Raw genomic sequence first — 17,261 nt, forward strand, 5'->3', positions numbered from 1 at the left:
TGTTTCTTTTGATCTAGAGGTGCTATGAAAAAGTTGTTGAGATACTAAAGTGTGCTATGAACTGAGAAATTGGAAACTTTGGACTTAATTGTTGAAAACAGATCAAAATAGTCATAAAGTAGAGTATGGACATTTGGTTTGAGATGGCTTAATGGGTAATAATAGATATGTTGGGAAAAGTATAAACGGCAGCCACACCCCAGAGAAAAACCCCAACATGGCGCCTAAGGACCTCTTCTTCCTACCTTCCTCTTTTCTGCATTGGTGTGAAAAGTTCCCGCCCGTGTGAACTCTCCCGCCGGCTCCAATTTCAAATCTCGCTGGGAACCTTAGCCCCAATAAGAACTAATTCCTGGGCTCCAGAACTGATATCTGGAAGAACTTGCCAATAAACGGGTGGCCTGCCATTTATCTAAGCCCTACCATCTCCCCCTTAGTTCTATATAAGCACACAGCCTTTTGCAATAAAATTGGAATTCTCCCGGCGAAGTGTCTTTGCGTGGGGAATTCTTTCAAGATATTTAATAGGTAGTTCATGTATATGGCCATCCAGTGTTTATGTTCACGGTACAACAAATCCATAAATGTACAAAACACCCAAATCTGTACCTTTTCGTGGTTAAAAACCTCTGAGGAAAACAGAGAAGTAAAGAAGGTTTAACAAGGACAGGGACAGGACAGGACTCCAGACAGGATTTAAGCAATCCAAAGCCTGAAGATGTGATCTAAGGCCTGCTAGGCCTCATAGGGCAAACTCTTCTCAGGGTCATGGGTTAATCCAGGATTAAAAAAAAAAAAATAGGGTCCAAGGTGTTTGGTTGCTGAACCTGAATCAGAGTAAAGTGTAGAAGTAGAGATGTAGCCCAGAGAGTATGCATCTACTGTGTGTGAGACTCTGGGTTCCATCTCCAGCATGGTGAAAGAAAGGAAAACAATAACAACAACAAACAAACAAACAAAGTAAAGTGTGTTAAAGTCTGAAGATTATGTCACTCTGACCAAGATATTGTTGGTAAACTATCTTTGCATACCACATAAAGGTACATTTTTTTTTTTCTTTTGCAGTTCTGGGATCAAACCCAGGGCCTCAGAAATGCTAGGCAAGTATTCTACCATAGTGCTACATACTCAGCCCTTTTTTGTTTTATTGTGGGGCAGGGTCTCACTAAGTTGCTCAGGCTGGTCTCAAAATTGTGATCTTCCTGCTTCTTTCTCCTGAGTAGCTGGGATTACAATTGTGCATCAATGTTTCTGGTAATAACATTATCTCTGTAGTAAGACGTAAATCAAACTGTCCCTCACAGAAAATTGGAGAAACACTACAGAAAGTTGAACTTGTTGTTCAGTTTTCCTTTTGTAGATATATATGGCAGATCATATTTTTGTGACTTTTTTAATTTTGATTTTTTGTGATAACTGGGTTCAATCACTGAGTTACATCCCCACCAACACCCCCTGCTTTTTTTTTTTTTAACTCATTTTTACTTTGAGACATAGTTTCCCCAAATTGTCCAAGCTGACTTTAAACTTTTGATCCTTCTACTTCAGTCTCTGGAATAACTGAGATTACAGGTGTATTCAGGGCATTAGGCTTTGTGATTTTAATACACTTAATTTCTGGGTTATGGTGTTGCACACCTATAATCCCAATGGTTTGGGAGACTGAGGAAGAAGGATTGAAAGTTTGAAGCAGTCTCAGTAATATAGAGAGGCCCTAAGCAATTTAGTGAAACCCTCTCTCAAAAAAAAAAAAAAAAAAAAAAAAAGGTGGTGATGATGGTTGTGGCTCTAAGGATGTAGTTCAGTGATTAAGCCCCACTGGGTTTAATCCCCAGTACAAAAAAATAAAAATAAATACACTTCCTTTAGGCAAGAGTTCATTAAAATTAATTGATTAGTTTTGAACTTCCTTAGACATAATTATGTTCTAATCATATTGTTAGACCAGGACGCAAGAAAAGACCACTGACTCCAATTAAAATCAAATTAAAGCAAGCTTATTATTTCGACCGACTGGGCTGCCTCTCCCTCCCAAAACCGTGGGAACAAGACAGCAACCCCAGCTTTCTTGCAGCGCAGCTTTATAGCCCAGAAAGTTACACAAAGGGGGGTTACAGATAACAGAACTCTGACGAGCATAACACTGATGGTAGGTCACATTTTTTGCTGGCCCCAACATCAGAATTTATGAGGGTCATTAGAGCCTCATAGAAGGTCGTTATCTGGCCAGGGAAGGCCAAGATTTGTGAGGCGGCACTAAAGTTTCAGAGAGGGCTGCTATCTGGTCAGAGAGCCAGGCATGGGTGAGTTCAAGGCATTCCAAGCAGGTTCAGAATTTGCAGTAATTTATAGTAAAGCCAAAATTATCTTTTCATGGCTTTGTGGCAAGATGGCTCCCAATTTTAAGAAAAGATCAGGTTGGGTCTATCAGTATCTTCTATGTAAATTGGATTAGATTTGGGGAATTTAAAAAACTGTTCAGCAATCAAATATTGATAGATATTTCCTTGGACTGATTTTTTACTTATGACTGGTCTCCATTATTTTAAATAATGCTTTCAATATTCCACTGAGACACAGTATGATTTGAAAGAAAGTATTGCTTTTGTAATGAGACAAATCATGCTGCTGTTATCATTGCTAAAATTACTAGATAGTAATAAAAATTACTAGGATAGTAACAATAGCACTAATAATGCAATAACAATAATTGCCAGGTACAGTGGTGCATGCCTGTAATTCCAGTGACTCAGGAGGGTCATAAGTTGGGGCCCAGTTTAGACAACAAAGTGAGATTGTGTTTCAAAATTTAGAATTTTATAAAAGGACTGAGCAGGGCCTGGGCTGGCGGCTCAGTGGTAGAGTGCTCGCCTAGCATGCATGAGGCACCACAAAAACAAACTAAAAAAAAAAAAAAAACAACTAATGTATCCACCTAAAACTAAAGATACATAAATAAATAAATATTAAAAAAAAAAAAAAAGGACTGAGCAGGGCATGGTGATGCACACCTATAATCCCAGCAGTGGGAGGCTAAGGCAGGAGGACTGAAAGTACAAAGCCAGGGCTGGGGTTGTGGCTCAGTGGTACATCACTCACCTAGCATGTGTGAGGCCCTGGGTTTGATCCTCAGCACCACATAAAAATAAATAAATAAAATAAAGGTATTGTGTCCAACTACAACTAAAAAAAAAAATAATAAGAAGAAAGTTCAAAGCCCTTGAAAATTCAAAGAAAGTTATCGAGGCCCTAAGCAATTTAGCAAGATCCCTCACCCAGGGTTCAATCCCTGGTATCATAAATAAATAAATAAATAAATAAATAAACAAACAAATAAATAAAAAGTAAAAAAAAAAAAAGAATTGAGGATGTATCTCAATGGTAACAGACCTCTGGGTTCAATATCTAGTACCCAAATAATAATAATTAATATTACTATTGTAATTAATTACCACTAGTAATTAATATAATAATTATGATGATGATAGAATAAACCACTTATTTGGCATTGGGCCCAGTTCTTTACATATACTGGTTTTTCTTTACAGATATTATTTTCACTCTTGTGTTCACAGCACTGGGACTGTTCTGGTGCATGGTTGATGTTCAATAAATACTTGCATAATGAATGAGAAAAACAGGATTAGAAAACAGTGACTTGAGCAATGGTGGTGGGTAAAATGGCAAACAAGAAAGATTATAGATAGGAGAGAGAAAAAGTAGAGGATTTCAATAGCTAAGCAAGGGCTGTTGAGATATAATTTGATGTGAGGTTTGTTAAACTTGTAAGAGTGGGAGAAGAAATAGCTTAATTCTTACAAAGATGTTCTACTGTGCTGTTCTTTTGCAGGAATTTTCATCGCGGGATGATTCCTTGTCTTGTTATGCTAATTGCCTGAATCCAATAACATGAACCCAACTACACTTTGGCCATCCATCCTGTCTGGTTCTAGGATCCTAGAATTCTTGCCATAGAAGTTTTTCTTCTTCGAATCTACGCCTGGATGTGTTTCTGCAACCTCTGCAAGTCAGCATTGTTATACCCGGCTTCCCTTGTCCAGGGGACAAGGCTCCCTTCATTTTTATTCTGCGGTTTCACAATCTAAGGTTTAAAATTTTTCTCTTTTTAAATCTCTCACGGCTTGCTATACACACAGTCCGGAATGAAGATAGGCAGTTCAGGAGCTCTCCACCCTTCTTCTACCCCTCCTCCACGTAGGCCTGTTTTGCTGAAAACCCTAACCCTGAGAACGGAAATGGGTTCAGGGAGGAAAGGCTGGATGCCTCTAAAGAGGAGAGGGACCACCTCTGGAAAGAACTCTGATTAGATTTACAGCCCAGCCTGGGGCGATTGAATCAGGGTGTGTCACCATGGAGACGGGGCTGGCCGGCGTGCTCAGCTGCCATTGGCTGTGGACTCCCGGGCTTGGGGATATAAGCCTGAGCCCGGAGAACAGTGCCCAACTGTGCGGACCAGACTCGGCTACCGCAACGGCCACGCAGCTCAACCGAGCAGAGCCAGCGAAGACCGGCAGGATCTTTGGCAGGGAGTCGGCAGCTCCATGGAGAACGAGTGAGGCCCGGGGACCCGGGAGGCCCTGGGGAGGGGAAATGGCTGTCACTCAGACCTGGGAACTTGGCACCCGGGGCCCAGAGGTGGCCGGGGGAGGGAGCGAGTGCCCTGATGATGCAGAGAGGCCTGGCACGAAGCCTCGTGTCTGGGTCAAGGCAACAGAACAGTGGGGCAGCCAGAGCCGGCGCGCGCGGGAATCGAGCTGGGTAGCGCCGCCAGAACAGGAAGGGGACAAGTTTGTGTAGTGTGGCTACTCTAAGGGACTGTTGTACGTCCGTGTCTGTGTGTGTGTGTGTGTGTGTGCGCGCGCGCGCGCGCACTAAGGGTGCAAGTGGAGAGGGAAGTATACCCCCAACTCCATACCAGGGAGGAGGTCTCCCACCCCGTATGCTCTTAACAAATCCCCATTCTAGTGTCTGGGTAAAGCGCCAGGTACTTTCAGAGGGCGAATTCTTAGTTTCTGCTTTAGAGGAAAGAATGCTCACTTCCCTAGACGGCTCCTCCTTTCCCTCCAAATTGGAGGTCGTGAATGGAGTGTCGAAGGAAATATTTATTCACTGAGTTGAGCAACAGACAAGTAACCACTCCTTCCCACACTTTTGAAAAACCCTGCTCTCTTTTGGTCGTGAAATTCCCAGTCCAAGTAATCAACATAACATTAGGGATCACAGTGGCTTTGGATAATTAGGAATTCAAGGTATTCTTGGGGGACAGATCATGAATGAGGAAGTCCTATGAGCTGTGAATGAGACATACCAAGTGGCCACGCTTAACAGTTCCTTTTTTGCACCTATGGGGGGATGCTAGTTGACTAATTTCTTGCCGACTTTTTTGCTTCTTTGCATCACCTTGTAGCTCTATTGCTTCCACCCAGCTCTTACCCAGTCATTTCCCTGAGAATAGTCTGGTTTATTGTCACATCTGGTTTCCTAGGCTCTGATGGATTGATAGATCTGTTTTTGAGGTGGGGTCCTACTATATTGTCCAGGTTGGTCCCATACTTCTGAACTCGAACAGTTCTCCCAGCTCAGCTACCTGAGTATCTGAGACTACAAGTGGACACTTGAGGCACCCAGTTCCTAGGCTCTGCTTTTAAAGAGAAAATTTTCCTCTGGAGGCTTGCTTCGTTGTGTTCAACATTGTTCCACCTCTGAGAACAATCTTTGATCTTTTAAGATGGGTGTGATAGATTGGACATGAAACTGAGAAATTCTGGATTGATTTTTGTTGGAGGCATAGGGATTCTGGGTAAGTGTATATGCCCTTTGGTCCCTGAAGGGTAATGTGAAGGGAAGATGGGAGTAGGCAGGGAAGAGGAGGAGGGGCGGGAGAAAGAAAGAAAGGAGAGGCTGCAGGAAAGAAAGAATCACAGACAGAAGGAAAGCAAAAGTAAGTTTCAAACACTGAGTGTAACAGAGCTACATCCCCAGCCCTTTTTATTTTTTATTTTGAAACAGTTTCTCACTAAATTGTCTAGGCTGAACTTGCTATCTTCCTGCCACAGCCTCCTAGTTGCTGGGATTACAGGCATGTGCCACTACGCCTGGCTTGGAATCTGTATTTTTAACAAGCTTCTGAGAATTATGGTCAGTCCTATAGCCTTTGTTGGTGTTGTGGATTGAGTCGGCTTTTTTGCAATAGTTTAGTGTCCGATCTTAGGTACCTTTGCAATTACCATATGACAAGGGTCTGTGCGGGCCTAGGAATCCCAGAAATGATGATCCAGGGAATGGTGCATAGAAGTGCTCCCAAACAAACAAACAAACAAAAACAACGAAAGCTGAGAGTGTGGCAGCTCAGTGTGGAGTGTTTAACTAGTATTCACGAGGCTGTGGTATGGTCCCCAGCACTGCAAAAGAGAGAGAGAGAAAGAAAAAAAATAGTGTTAAGTATTTTGGCTGAGGAAGAAGCTAGAGGGTGAGGATCCAAAAGGAAATTTGACTTATTTCTGTCTTCAAGGTCATTAGTCTTAATTACATTTTGAGTGTCCCCAAGGAATAGATAGGGTACTAAGGAAGATTGTATTAGATCTGTTACTGCCCTCAGGAAGGGCTCAATTCCATTTTGACTGCTCTCCTTAGCCTTACATACCTTGATTTGATTATTCCATTGCACTTCTCTGCACCCTGTGGTTCTCCTCTCTAAATCTTTGTCACAAGGAAGAGCTATTAAACCTGCCTGTGCTGGGGATATATCCCAGGGCTGGCATGCTTGCCTGGCATGTGAGAAGCCCTGGGTCTTGTCCCTCAGGATTGAAAAGAAAAAAAAAAAAAGAAGCAGCAGCAGCAAACAAACTTGGTGGTGTTAACAGCATTGCAGTTGTGGCTGTTAGTGGACACAGGTTCACTAACTTTTGCCAGGCACTACAATGGAAAGAGTCACACACTAGACTTCAGTGGGCCTGATTCAAAAGAGGGGTGGTGAGTGATCAGTAAACATAGTATGGCTTCTTCTTGGCCAGCTTCTCTGTCCCTGTTGCCCTGGTATACCTGCCAACCTTTTTTTTTTTGTACTGATGGTCATTTGTCTATGATGCCTTTGGAATGGGAGAATTGACTTTATTTTCCTTTTGTTCCCTAGATTCACATATGAAGATTATCAGAAGACCGCAGAATGGCTTCTCTCTCGTACCAAGCACCGACCTCAAGTGGCAGTGATCTGTGGTTCTGGCTTAGGGGGCCTGACCAATAAATTAACTGAGGCCCAGTTCTTTGACTATAGTGAGATACCCAACTTTCCCCAAAGCACAGGTACTGGCAAGGGGAAGTGGGGGATAGGACTGAGGTATTCTGATGGGAGTCTGTGGAACTCAGCCAGGGAGACCAATGTGTCTATTCCTGGACCTAGCATTTGACCTCAAAAAAATGTTATAAGAGAGGAAAAAAAGACTACCATGAATCAGAATGACTTGAGAAGAGAATTCCCCTCATAGAAATCCCATAATAGACAGGGCATGTGTGTGTCACTGTGAGTATGATGATGTCTTTCTGTGCTTTACTGACTCAGCTCCTTACAATAACTCTACAATACGTCCCCACATGTGCTTCCTCCCATATACTATCATTACCACTTATATAGGCCCCTCCAGCCTGCAGCAAAACGGAAACAATGCCTGTAGCCTCCCAGGACAAGGTCAGGCTTCTGTCCAGTGTCTTCCTGCCATTTTCCCCAACTCTAGCTCCAGGCCTAGGATAAGAGATGTGGACTATGTTCTTACAGACACTAGATTAATACATGATTGCACAAGGTCTGATTCACACTGACCCTTTGGAAGGGGATGGAGGTGGATGTTCCCCACACATAATGGGGAATTGAGGGGTGAGAAGATAGCACATCTAGCATTCCTGTAACAGCCAGAAAGCTCTAACGCTAAGTTAGAAAAGGGCTAGGTGAAACAGGGACAAGTAAAGGACAGGGTGGTTTATTTGGTTTACTTATTCTCAAAAAACTAACTTCCCTTAGTTTATTTATTAATTTTTTAGGTTTCTATCTTCCTTCCTCTTTTCTCTGTAGAGTTCTACAGAGTTAGGACTTTTAATAAATACTTAAAAAACCCTTTGGAACAAGACAGAGACCAGAGCAGGCGGGTGTGGGAATGGGGGTTGGAAAAGGAAAAAATAGAAAGAGGAAGGGCATAGTTGTCAGAGGGAGAGGGTAGTGACATTGGCTCCACCTGCCATGTGACTGCTGCCTCCAGTGAGCAGGATATTGCACTAAGTGATAATGAGTTTTTATCAGTCTTTTTATTTTTCATATTCTATGTTGGTTTTCTTTGCTTTTACTACTTATTTATTTTAAATTTTTAAAAATTTTTGGAAATAGAGATTGAACTCAGTGGTGTACTACGGATGTACATACCCAGCCCTTTTTATTTTTTATTTTGAGACAAGATCTCGCTAAGTTGCTGAGGCTAGCTTTTAACTTATTATCTTCCTGCCTTAGCCTTGTGAGTCTCAGGAATTATAGGTATGCCTTACCACACCCAGCACTACTAATTTTTTTTAAGATAAATTCTGTTTGTGTAGCCCTTAACACTTCCTCTTGATTCTGGCCCCTCTCCCAGACCATTCATACCCTCAGGGATAAATTGGCCATCCATTAGAAGGGGCTGTCAGAAGAGGGAAATGGTGATATGGTTATGTTTGTGGGGAGTTATCTGTATTCCAATTGCCACGTATACCTACCTTGGCATGCATTCCCCCAAAACTGTACTGTGCATCATAAGGAAGATTTGCATGGGCCCAAATTCAGCCTCTTTCCCCCTTGCTCAGAAGCCTCCTCTTTAGGAAGACAATGTATACCTGAGCTTTCTTGCTGGAATGAAGAGGCATATCCTTTCGTTAGCACAATGCAAGGATATTCTTTTTCAGTACTAGTGATTAAACCCAGGGCCTCATGCAAGTGATCTTCCAATGAACTATCTCCCTAGCCCTTTTTATTTTTTGAGTCTGGGTTTTACTATGTTGTCCCGGCTCCCTTGAACTGCCAATCCTACCTTCAGCCTCCCAAACAGCTAGGATTACAGGCCTGAACCAGCATGTCTGGGTTTATTTTAAGAATTTTAAAAATTTTGGAAAAAGCCTATAACTACTGCATTCATTATCACCAACTTTATTTCTTAGTCACTTTTACTTTCTTTCAAATGTCTTTCTCGTTAATTTGGGGAAAAAAAAATATATATTTTTTTGTATGCAGTTCTGGGGATTGAACCCACAGGTTCTCTACCACCAAGCTACACCCCCTACTCTGGCCTTTTTTTGAGACAGGGTCTCTCTAAATCCCTTGCATTGGCCTCAAACTTGTGATCCTCCTGTCTTAGCCTCCTAAGTTGCTTGGGAGCACAGGTATATGCCACAGCACTGACTGAAACTGCTTTAAAAAGCCTTTTGCTCTTTCTCCATATACTCATATGGAGCATCCTTACCAACATAGCTCTAATCTCAGGATACATTTTTATGATTATAATTGCCTGTCTTTCCACCAGACTTAATGCTTTTTGTTTAATTATAACTTTAATGTGTTAAACACAGGGAGAGAGTGGCTCCTAGTAGGTCCCCAAAGGTTCTGTGTTATATGAGCGCATAATACCGTTCTTTTTCCTTTTTGTTTGTGTACAGTGCCAGGTCATGCTGGTCGACTGGTGTTTGGGTTCCTGAATGACAAGGCCTGTGTAATGATGCAAGGCAGATTCCACACATATGAAGGCTACCCCCTCTGGAAGGTAATCAGGGGCAGAGGGCTGTTGGGTCTGGAAGAAGTGGAAGAGAACTACTCTTTTATTGCCTAGCTCTTTGGGTGACATAGACTTTTGGTCCCCCTTTTCATCTTTCATGTATTATGCACATCTGCCTAAGTAGATAGTGAACGTTTGAGAAAACTTTTTCTAACTTTTTCTTCTAAGGTGACATTCCCTGTGAGGGTTTTCCGGCTTCTGGGTGTGGACACCTTGGTGGTCACCAATGCAGCTGGAGGGCTCAACCCTAATTTCCAGGTTGGAGATATCATGCTGATTCGTGATCACATCAACCTACCTGGTTTGGGTGGTCAGAATCCTCTCAAAGGGCCTAATGATGAAAGGTATGTATCTGGCTCTTGAGTATAGGGTTTCAGGACTTTTCTAGGAGTTGTGAGAGAGTCCTTGTTTCTGAGATAATACAACTTATGCCCTAGGTTTGGAGTTCGTTTCCCTGCCATGTCTGATGCTTATGACCGGAACATGAGGGAGAAGGCTCTCAGTACCTGGAAACTAATGGGAGAGAATCGAGAGCTACAGGAAGGCACCTATGTGATGGTGGCAGGCCCCAGCTTTGAGACTGTGGCAGAGAGTCGCCTGCTGCAGCAGCTGGGGGCAGATGCTGTTGGTGAGAAGGGGAATTTGACTGGGGATCTAAAAGAACATGGGGGAGGAGTAGATTAGAGACTCTTAGTTAGTTCAAGAGGATCTTATTTAAAGGAAGGTTGGATTCAACTGACTTTCAGGAAACCAGTGGGGAAGTTTAATGTTACAGCACAAGAAACTTCCCCTCTGAGTAGCGAGGACTTAACTGCTTCAGTGTTAATAACCCAACTCATGATTTGAAATATTTCTAAGAATTATTATAAAAAAATATCAGTAAAGCTACTGTCTAACTCATGCTGGAAGGTGGACTTCTTTATTTAGTCAGTTATTCCTGACTTCAAAAGTAGCATAAACACACTGAAATAACACATTGCATTAGCAATATATATAGCTATGTGTGTGTGTATATATATATATATTGAACCCAGGGGTACTTAATCAACTGAGCCGCATCTCCAGCCCTTTTTTATATTTTATTTAGAGACAGGGTCTTGTGGAGTTGCCAAGTGCTTTGCTTATCTGGTGAGGCTGGCTTTGAACTCAAATCCTCCTGCCTTAACCTTCTGAGTTGCTGAGATTAGCTAAACACTAATTTAGCACTTCTTTGGATGTTTGAGGTTTTTGGGGGGTGAAGGGATGTGCTGAGGATTTAACCCAGGATGCTTTACCAGTGAGCAATATCCCTAGCCCTTTTTATTTTATATTTTGAGTAAGGGTCTCACTAAGTTGCCTAGGGCCTAGCCTTAAACTTGATCCTCCTTCTCACTCTTCCTCACCTTTGAGCCTTCTAAATTGCTTCAGCCTCCTAAACTTCTGGGATTACAGGTGCGTGCCACTGTGCCTGATGAATTTTTAAATTCTCAAGTTATGAATGATAGTCTAGCTGGGCATGGTGGTGCATGCCTGTGCACCAAGGGTTCGTGAGACTGAGACAAGAAGATTGCAAATTCAAAGCCAGCCTCAGCAACCTAGCAAGGCCCTAAGCAATTCAGTGACACCCTGACTCCAAATAAAAAAAAATTAAAAAGGGCTGGGGATGTGGCTCAGTGTTAAGCACCTCTGGGATCAATTCCTGATATGCTACCCCCCCACCCCCATACACACCAAAAAAAAAGAAAAAAAGAAAAGAAAAAGAAACATGGTCTAAGTCAGCCTCAGCAACCTAGCAAGGCCCTAAGCAACTCAGTGTCTCCAAATACAATTTTTTTTTTAAAGGGGCTGGGGATGTGGCTCAGTGGTTAAACACCCCTGGGTTCAATTCCTGGTATGACCCCCACTTCCCCCACAAAAAAGAAACATGGTCCAAGCCAGTCTTTTTTTTAAGAGAGAGAATTTTAATATTTTCGGGAGACACAACATCTTTGTATGTGGTGCCGAGGATCGAACCTGGGCCGCATGCATGTCAGGCGAGTGTGCTACCGCTTGAGCCACATCCCCAGCCCCCAAGCCAGTCTTAGCAACCTAGCAAGACCCTAAGCAACTCAGTTGATACCATGTCTCCAAATAAAAAGTTTTTAAAAAGGACTGGGATGTGGCTCAGTGGTTAAGCACCCCTGGGTTCAATTCCTGGTATGGCCCTACCCCAGCCACCCCCCCCCCCCCAAAAAAAAAAAAAAAAAAAGAAGAAAAGATAGTCTCAAAGGTGAGGAAGAGTCATTTGTGATTCCAAACAGTTTATTTCTCTCTTTTTCCAAATCAGGCATGAGCACAGTACCAGAAGTTATAGTTGCACGGCACTGTGGACTTCGAGTCTTTGGCTTCTCCCTTATCACTAACAAGGTCATCATGGATTATGAAAGCCTGGAAAAGACAACTCATGAGGAAGTATTAGAGACTGGAAAACAAGCTGCACAGAAACTGGAAAAGTTTGTCTCCATTCTTATGGCCAGCATTCCCCCCCCTGACAATGCCATTTGACCAGCCCTGGAGTGGTCCAACCGCTAATGGGATCCAAGTAGTTACTACCTTCTTTGGCCCTTTTCTGGGTCATGTGCCTCTACCCTTCCATAATAGCAGAAAGGAAAGGAGTGGAAGATCCCCGTCCTTCACCTTCTCCACTTTCCCACCAGATACTTCTGGTACCAGATCCTCTTGCTCAATTGTCTTCTCAGAGCAGTTTGTTTTCACCTCCATTCTTTGTAAGAGACAGAGCCCATGCTCTGTCACACCTGGGGATATACCCATGGTTTGACATAGGCCTTTGACTGTCACACAGTAGCTTCTACTACTGCCTCACCTAAAGCACTAGAGACCAAAAAAGACCAGCCCAGAACCTCCTGGAGTTTAATTAATATCATAATGTTTTTACAATAAAGAGAGATGAAATAATTTTTCATTTTTTGGTGCAATTTGGTGTGAGGCTGGGGCACAGCCCAACACTGGCATGAAAAGGTGTGAGACCACATATCTCATGTGACTGTCTGCATCTCAGACAAGTCGCTGAGAATAGGGACAAGATGATGTGTGAGCAGCAAAGGATGAAGAAAAAAGCCAAATGTTGAAAGATGTTATAAGCTGAGGGAGGGCTAACTTCTGACACTCAATGACCACTTCTTCAGACCAGTCTTTGCCTCTGTCCTTTCTTCTGATTGTTTCATTCCCTGTCTACCCTCATGAATATCTGAATTTATTAAGCCCCTTACATATCTCTTCTTGCATTACTTCCCCTCTACTCTCACATTCTGTAGCCATACTCTCCATCACTACATTCTGACAATGTAGTGGCAAGCATCCTTTTGTCTGCTGCCAGTGGCCCCCCTGCTGACTAGATTCCTGCCAGTCCAGGCCAACCTCTGAAGTTAGTTCATACCCAGCTTCTTTGAGGCCCTTCTTTCTTCCTACTCTTTGCTTTCTGGGCTGTAGTCCTTTCACTTTTGCTTGATCAGAACGTTCCTGTCATGCTGCATGTAGGCATTGTTTTGCAATTATTTTTGCTTATCAACTTGCATTCAGCTGGCTGGCATGATTGAAACCACACTGCCCTCTCAAGTTTATGTGCCTTTTAGGAAAGGACAGTACCAGCTGGTGCTGCGCCCCTCCTCTGACTCAGGCAATGGCAAGGCGTCCATCCTCTGGAGGAGCGCAGTATGTTTCTGGGAATGGGCTGGTTTGTTTTTGTATTCCTTTAAGAAGTATGCGACTTCTCATATGACCATTAAGTATGAAGGAAAAAACATGACCTTCCCAATAAATGCAACTACTTCTAAAGAATAAATCTGTTTGCTCTAAATGCAATGATTCAGCTGTGGAACGTAAATTGTTAATGTTTAATGAAAAACCCCCTGTAGGAAAAACAGTCAAGGAAGTTTTTTGAGAAATTAAATTAAAATCTAGAGAAGAATTAATGTTAAGAAGACAGATTAGTGCTTAGTAGTGGGCAACTTATTCTTGTTCCTGTGCACAATGGTTTGTGCTCTTGCTGTTGTTTGATTAAAATTAGTAGCCTCTCTTTTCAAGTTAACCACTTGCCATAACCGTGGCACCGATTCTAGTCAGTAAGTCAAGAAAGAATAGTCAAGGTATATAGGTCAATAGTCTGGGACATTTCTAACTATTATTAAAAGCTAACTAAGCAGAAACAGCTCAAAGCAAAATGCGAACTGAAAGTAAAAATGCTTGCTTATGCAAAAGCCAAGATATATTCTTCTTATCTAATTGTAGCTACGATTTTGTTTCTTTGAATAATGATTCCTGTTTTGTAACCACAAAGTACTGTGAACCTGCCAAAATGAAAAGTATATATGATTAACTTCACAAGTAAAGATTGGGATTCAGCACCTTCACTTTTGTGCCTGTTGTTTCTCCACCCCCCTTTCGCCGACTCCTCACCATCCATTTGTCTCCTGAGACCCCCTGTTGGAGCTGGACTCCAAAAAGCTGGGAATGGTGGTATGTGCCTGTACTCCCAGTAACTCAGGCAGGAGGATCACAAGTTTGAGACCACCATCAACAATTTAGTGTCTCAGTTAAAAAAAGGCTCAGATTATGTGGTTTAGTGGTAAAGTGCTCCTGAATTCAATCTCCAGTACTTGGAAGAAAAAGACTGATGATCCTCTAATGTCCTAGTGATGACATTTCAATTGTTAGTGGTATAATATGGAAGAAGTATTTGGAACAGGAAGCTTTTGAAGAACTCTTTCAAGTAGTCCTTTGTTAGTCACTGACCAATTTAGCTGAGGCTTGCTTAAAGAAAAAGCATCCTGGATGCTTTTCCTCTCATCTTCCTCTCCACTGACCACTAAAATCTTCCCCAGACCTTTAAGGGAACTGCTACTATCTATTTGTTTCTGAGAACTGGTTTAGAGGGCAGGACTGTGCATCCTTTAGATATATACATCCTTTAGATATATACTGTTGCATTCATTTCATGAGATGGTTTAGACATTTTTCTTTATTTTGAATATTTCTTTATATAGCATTAGCTAACAATATTAAGTTGAGAATATAAAAATGGTACTTCTCTCAAGTGCCCTACACATTTATTTATTTATTTTTGAGGGAGTCCTGGGAATTGAACCCAGGGGCACTCTACCACTAAGCTACATTCCCAGCCCTTTTTATTTTTTGTTTTGAGACAGGGTCTTGTTAGGTTTTTGAGAGTTTCACTAAATTGCTGAGACTGGCCTCAAAATTGCAATCCTGCCTCAGCCTCCCAAGTCTCTGGGAGTGCAAGTGTATACCTCTGCACCTGGCTGCCCTACAATTATAAGATATGAAGTACCTGTTGTACAAGGCTTGTATGAAGTAGGTATAAGTCATGTTGTGGGACCCAAAGTAAGGAGTGATTGTGTATACTAGACAGTGGAGATTGGGTAGGGTAGGGAAAGTTTCATAAAAAAAATTTGAGCTTAGTTCTTCTGTATGTATGGGAGGTGCTAAGGATTGAACTCATGAATAATACCTCATCCCCTGAGCTTAGTTTTAAAGGATGGAAGGTAGAAAGGATTTCACATCAGGGTAAGCCAAAGCACAGACCTGCAAAAAAGTACTATGTACATTCATTGGTCATTGTCACAATCACTGTGACTAGAACAAGGCATGTAGTGTTCTTGTGGGACATTGGCAGAAAGATAACTGGAGGCCAGAGGAAGGCTGCATTTGGTGCTTGACTTTCCTATTGCTGATCTGTACTTAGATTAAAAAATATGTCCTGGAGATACTTGAATGGAATATTTTGGGCATTTTTAGTATTTTAGATTTATTAAGTGGGTTTATTAAATTCATATGCACTCATATGCATGCATAAATTTTCTTCTATTTTTGTTGGTTTGTTTGTTTTGGTACTGGGGATTAAACTCAGGGGCACTTTACCACTGAGCTATATCCCCAGCCCTTTTTATTTTTTTTTGAGTCAGAGTCTTGCAAAGTTAAGAAGGATTAAAAGTCTTGCCAACGCTGTCTAGGACTTTTAATCCTCCTGCCTCAGCCTCCCAAGTCACGAATTGTAGACATGTGTCATCATGCCTGGCAATAAAATATAATAAAATTAAAAAGTAAGAGAGAAAAAGATGAGCTGTATTGAGATATTCACATAATCTATAGATTCACATATAAAATATTTTATATTCACATATAAAATTCACTTATTTAAAGTTTATAGTATTTAGTATATTCATAACTAAATGTGGTCATTGTCAGTCAATTTTAGAACATTTCATCATTTCAAAAGGAAACCTTCCTCATTCCTCCACTGTCCCCTACCCCCAACAGACCCTAACAACCACTAATCTACTTTCTCTTTATAGATTTAATTATTTTGTACTTTCATATGAAAAGAATTATTTAAGGAATTATTTAGATTTTTGTGCCTGGATTTTTTCACTTAGCATAGTATTTTCAGTGTTCATCCAAGTACTCAACAATTTTTTGAGTTCCATTTTATTTATAATTTTTTAATGTATAAATTTGACCAATCCAGCCAAAACTAAATGTTTAGGAGAGCAAGGGAATAATGGCTCAAAGTTAAGGGAAATAGGTCTGGAAGTGCTTCCTATATAAAAGAAGTTCTTGGGGGAAAAAAAAAAGAAAACTGATGAGTCCTTTTGTTTCTAGAGAGGCTGCAGGATGCCTGCAATATAGATGGGTTTTCCTGAGTCTTGTGATGTCAGGACGCACATTCAAGTCAGCTTTATTTCTTGAGCCTATCAGTCATCTTTTTGGATGCCAATCAGTATCTATTATGTGATATGAATAAAACATTATCCTAAAAATCATAACTGATATGAGACAAATGCTTTCAATATGGATGAGAAACAGGTATACACATAAGAAGAGGAACAATCTTTTGTTGATAAAGAAAATGACTACTCCTAGTCATTTTGTACATTATATTGTCATGGTTTAAACTTGGCTTTCTCTACTGGACTGCAAGGAAGAGGGCCCAGTTTTTAAAAAGTAAAAAAAAAAAAAAAAAGATATACAGCAACGTGTGAAAAATAGCACATGCTAAGTATTAGTGATTACACGTGTTACAGGAATTCAAAGGAGAAACAACCTTGTAGGAGCTGAGGGTAGGTTGGGTATGTGGAAGAAGAATGGATGAGATTTCAGTTAAGCCTTACAAGAAAAGATAGGTGGCAAAGACGTGGAACAAGGTGCTTCATGCAGGCAAATTCAGAAATGTTTAATCACTAAACAGACTAAAATAGTTCAACTGAAGAAATGAGGGGGAAGATAGAGAGGGACTAGATTGTTTGGGCCTTGGTTCCAGGATGAAGTGTAAGAACCTTATTTTCTAAGTAAGATGGGCAGCCATTGAAGACTTTTACACTAAGGACCATATTTGGAGATAAAAGCCTAACTGGAAGGAAAGAGGCTTGCCTGAAAAAACAAACAAACAAACAAAAAAAC

At 41.4% G+C, this 17,261-nt stretch overlaps 1 protein-coding gene across 1 annotated transcript; it reads left to right on the forward strand.

Moving 5' to 3' along the window:
- Positions 1-4,434: 4,434 nt before the first annotated feature.
- Positions 4,435-14,194, forward strand: Pnp (purine nucleoside phosphorylase). The gene is made up of 6 exons (XM_027929598.3): positions 4,435-4,573; positions 7,154-7,323; positions 9,691-9,794; positions 9,975-10,150; positions 10,244-10,434; positions 12,112-14,194. Exons 1-6 carry the CDS (start codon positions 4,563-4,565, stop codon positions 12,327-12,329), a joined length of 870 nt encoding a protein of 289 aa, XP_027785399.1. The 5' UTR covers positions 4,435-4,562; the 3' UTR covers positions 12,330-14,194.
- The last annotated feature ends 3,067 nt before the right edge of the window (positions 14,195-17,261 follow it).

Source organism: Marmota flaviventris, chromosome 2 (genome assembly GCF_047511675.1).
Source record: "Marmota flaviventris isolate mMarFla1 chromosome 2, mMarFla1.hap1, whole genome shotgun sequence".
Classification (NCBI taxonomy): domain Eukaryota; kingdom Metazoa; phylum Chordata; class Mammalia; order Rodentia; family Sciuridae; genus Marmota; species Marmota flaviventris.

What these genes read in the sequence shown, in the direction of transcription:
- Pnp (XM_027929598.3), top strand. An exon ending in AAGGCTACCCCCTCTGGAAG is followed by an intron (nt 9,795 to 9,974) that starts GTAATCAGGGGC and finishes TTTTCTTCTAAG; the next exon opens with GTGACATTCCCTGTGAGGGT. An exon ending in GCTGGGGGCAGATGCTGTTG is followed by an intron (nt 10,435 to 12,111) that starts GTGAGAAGGGGA and finishes TTTCCAAATCAG; the next exon opens with GCATGAGCACAGTACCAGAA.